The 3,868-nt window shown below is 34.1% G+C and overlaps 1 protein-coding gene across 2 annotated transcripts in view; it reads left to right on the top strand.

Annotated features, from left to right (window-relative positions):
• The first annotated feature begins 239 nt into the window (after nt 1–239).
• LOC109096091 (TRAF family member-associated NF-kappa-B activator-like) overlaps nt 240–3,868 on the top strand; it is a 25,672-nt gene continuing 22,043 nt past the window's right edge. The window contains exons 1-3 of one of the 2 annotated variants that reach the window (XM_042764336.1): nt 240–442; nt 2,507–2,648; nt 2,746–2,857. In XM_042764336.1, the coding sequence (XP_042620270.1) occupies nt 2,550–2,648; nt 2,746–2,857 (211 nt within the window). In that variant the 5' untranslated portion in view covers nt 240–442; nt 2,507–2,549. Of the gene's footprint in view, nt 443–2,423; nt 2,649–2,745; nt 2,858–3,868 lie in introns of both variants that reach the window. The other variant, XM_042764335.1, reaches the window with a different exon arrangement.

The following is a 3,868-nucleotide window of genomic DNA, read 5'->3' as shown; positions in this document are numbered from 1 at the left end:
ATTTGTAATGTCAAACCAGTGCAAAATACGTCAAAATAAAGTAAAATACCATGCATACGCACACGCTATTGTGCGTTTCAACAGCTCAGACTGGATACACAAGCACACTGATATATATAACAGGCGCGCGCGCACACACACACACACACACACACACACACACACACACACACACACACACACACACACACACACACACGCACGCACACACAGAGGCGCAGACACACACACTCGCCGCTGATTGGCGGAGCGGCGGCAGGCGGAAGTCGAAGGCGCGCGGGGATTCCCCGAGGGAAGTTCCAGCTCTTTGTAAAACATACAAAATGTTCATTTGTACGAAATAGTTCATTTCCTCCCGTTAAACGCACACATATACGTGTAGCAGCGTCGCGATGTCCAAACTGCGCTTAGCTTCATGCGTTTGTGCTGTTTCGGAGTGAAGGTAAGGCGCCAGTGCTGCACACTAATGAGTGCACTTCACTGTGTTCAGATACGAGGATGTTTGACGGCTCGCGCTTGCGTTTAGTTGGTCGAAAACGCTTCGGGATGTCTGTCAGTGGGACGTTTGGTTGTCTGTTGTCATATTTGTGTTTCTAACTTGTGTTACTAATAGGAAGAGTGTAACGTTTGCTGGAACACTTAGTTTTGAAGTTTGAACACACAGTTTGTTGTAGTATCTAGGCCGGGGCTAGTTGTCACAAGCTCTATATTTTAATTGAGCTTTGCGTTAAAACATGCATTGCATTATCATCATGTTTTTATCTGTTGGCTAACAAGTGAGCACAATACGAAAGAAAAAATTAACTTGAATTGCAATTATTGTACATAAATGTCAGATTAGGGCAGTGTTTTGATTAATGTTGGGATTTTATACATTAGTATTAATCGGACAGAACAGTGGTGTGTTATTTTGGCATGTTGCCTTTTACATTTCCGCTTTTTAAAGAATACTTTTGTGTGCAAGAAGAGCTTACAATAGGTCCTTTAATGTCAAGTTCCCTTTGTGACAACTTACCCCATTAAACTAGCTGTATGTTTTGTGCTTATGGTGGAAATGTTTGATATGATTAAGACTTTAAGGGTTGTATCTATACAGAAACTCGGTTTGCGAAATATTGACCGGAATAAATGTGTGACAACTAGCCCCGGCCTCCCAAACAGAGCCAGAAATGACTTGCATTAAAAGTTTTATGTTAAGCATTTTTTTTAGGCATTTTAAATGATTCCTCATGCTTATATAAGTGGTTATATGTGCCGTCATGTGTGACATTTCTTTCAGTCTCTGCATGTTAGGCAATACTATACTGTACTTAAACTGAATCTAACATTGTTATTAGGACTAACTGCATGCATGTTACTTAAAAGTTACAAAAAACAAAAAAAAGTTCATTTTTTAATGTAAAAATAAGATAGAAAGACAAACTGAATTTTTACAATAAGCCATGCACTAGTTATGCTATGTATTTTTTAATTTTATATTTAGACACATATAAATGTATATACATTTAAAGCGTTTAAGCAGAAGCCTTTAGATTGAAAACTTTTATAAACAAATTAATTTGAGTGTGTCAAACTTTTGACTGACTGTGCAAATAAAAGATTGAAAGAAAAATATATTGTATATAATAAATGTATACAATATAATACATTTATTTTGCATGCTACTAAGAAAAAAAAAATGTGTAAGAAAAGCCTACAATGTTTCTTTAATGTCAAGTTATTACCCCATGCGTCAAAATTAGTTATTTTATGTTTTCTAATTTAATATTTGTAATAAATAATAATATTTACATTAAAGCACTAATGTAGACCCGTTGCATGAAAAATAAAGGACTTTGCATGGACACTCTCATTGAGTTTTGTCACGCTATCAAGTTTATCACATTCATGTGATGTAGGCATAATACCAGATGTTAAACTGGGATTTTATGCTTTTAGTGTCTCTATAAGCACGACTGGGTTTAAAAATATGTGACCCTGGAGCACAAAAGCAGTCTTAAGTCTCTGGGGTATATTTGTAGCAATAGCCAAAAATACACTGTATGGGTCAAAATTATAGATTTTTCTTTTATGCCGAAAATCATTAGGATATTAAGTAAAGATCATGTTCCAAAAATATATTTTGTAAATTTCCTACTGTAAATATATCAAAACTTAATTATTGATTAGTAATATGCATTGCTAAGAATTCATTTGAACAATTTTAAAGGTGATTTTCTCAATATTTAGATTTTTTTTTTTTTTGCACCCTCAGATTCCAGATTTTCAAATGTATCTCGGACAAATCTTATCCTATACTAACAAACCATACATACATGGAAAGCTCATTCAGATGATGTATACATCTCAATTTCGAAAAATATGATTGGTTTTGTGGTCCATGGTCACATACATGTGTTGATAAGGCTTGTGTGTGTTTGTAGGCGTCACAGACAGCTCCAGTGCTAATCTCGCTCCTCTGAGTTAAAGAAGGGGTGTGTAAGTGTTTGTGTGTGCCTGGGACTAGGGCCCGGGACCGCCCTGTTCGGAATGTTACTGAAGGCCCCGGAATGGACAGGACCATCAGTGAGCAGCTCAACAAAGCCTTCGACGCGTACCGCAAAGTTTCTATCGAGAAAGAGTCGGCCAGAAAGGAACTTCAGGATAAGGTGCCGTTTGTGAGCTATCTGTTCCATCAGGAGCATTGTATTTGACTCGATCTGCGGTGCGTGAGAGTGGGCAGACACTAACCTATTGCTTTTGCAGACCGAGCAGTATCAACGGCACACTCAGCAGCTGGAGAGAAAGATAGAGGAGCAGGCGAAGACCATCTCACATCTTAAAGCTGAGCTCAGCTCCCTTCATAAGCATGCGTCAGGTTGGAAATGCCTTTTCTTTTTACATCTCCAGAACTAAGTGGCACACAAGGCTTACCCATATACTGTATGTTTATTGAAAGGAGAGGAATTGCCTTTATTGATTTTTGCAAGTCTTCCTTGACTGTAAAACATATTATTAGAGTGCCCTGCTTTAGGAAATGTTTTTACTTAGAAAGTACATTACAATTTTTTTTTTTTTTTTTTTTTTTAGTTTCTCCTGTATATAATAGTTTTTATTTATTTATTTATTATAAATATTTGTATTTTTATATTTTATTTATTTACTTTTTATATATATTTTAAATATTATTGTTTAATAATTACATTGAAGTTATTAAGACTATTTTAAATCTTAATAAATATAAATATAGCCTCTGATGCTGATATGGTATAAAATGATAAATATAAATAATTCACAGTATAAATACTAAGATTAAACTGTCTGTTAATCAACTTAGAAGCATCAAAATGAGGCAGTGCACACACCTAATTTGTTTATTATGTTTATTATTATTTCCACATTGTCATATGATAGTAAAGTCATTAAAACAGTCAAGTAACTCAAATATAAATACGGGAACTATCTGTTGTTTAAACTTCTTCAAAATCGATGCCCATTATCTAGATTCTCTCGCTTTTAGACACAATTTATTTTTTATCTACAAAACGAAATTCAAGTGTTTAAGCAGAAGCCTTTAGATCAAATATTTTCAATATAAACTTTCATAAATAAATTCATTTGAGTTTTGACTGAAGTGTACATTGTGCAAAGACAAATTGAAATAAAAGTATTAAAATGTAAAGTATATAAAATATGATGTATATAATGCATGTGTATATATATATATATATATATATATATACACATATACATTTATTACATTTATAAAAAATATAATACATTTATTAGCATTATTTTCCTTTGTCACACTTTTTAGTCACATTCTAATATGGTGCAATTAAATGTGATTGTGCATTACATGCCATGCTCAATATGAGTGGCAAATCAA

This window comes from Cyprinus carpio, chromosome A9, assembly GCF_018340385.1.
Source record: "Cyprinus carpio isolate SPL01 chromosome A9, ASM1834038v1, whole genome shotgun sequence".
Classification (NCBI taxonomy): domain Eukaryota; kingdom Metazoa; phylum Chordata; class Actinopteri; order Cypriniformes; family Cyprinidae; genus Cyprinus; species Cyprinus carpio.
The sequence above is the reverse complement of the archived record's forward strand: the minus strand, read 5'-3'. Positions and strand labels throughout refer to the sequence as shown.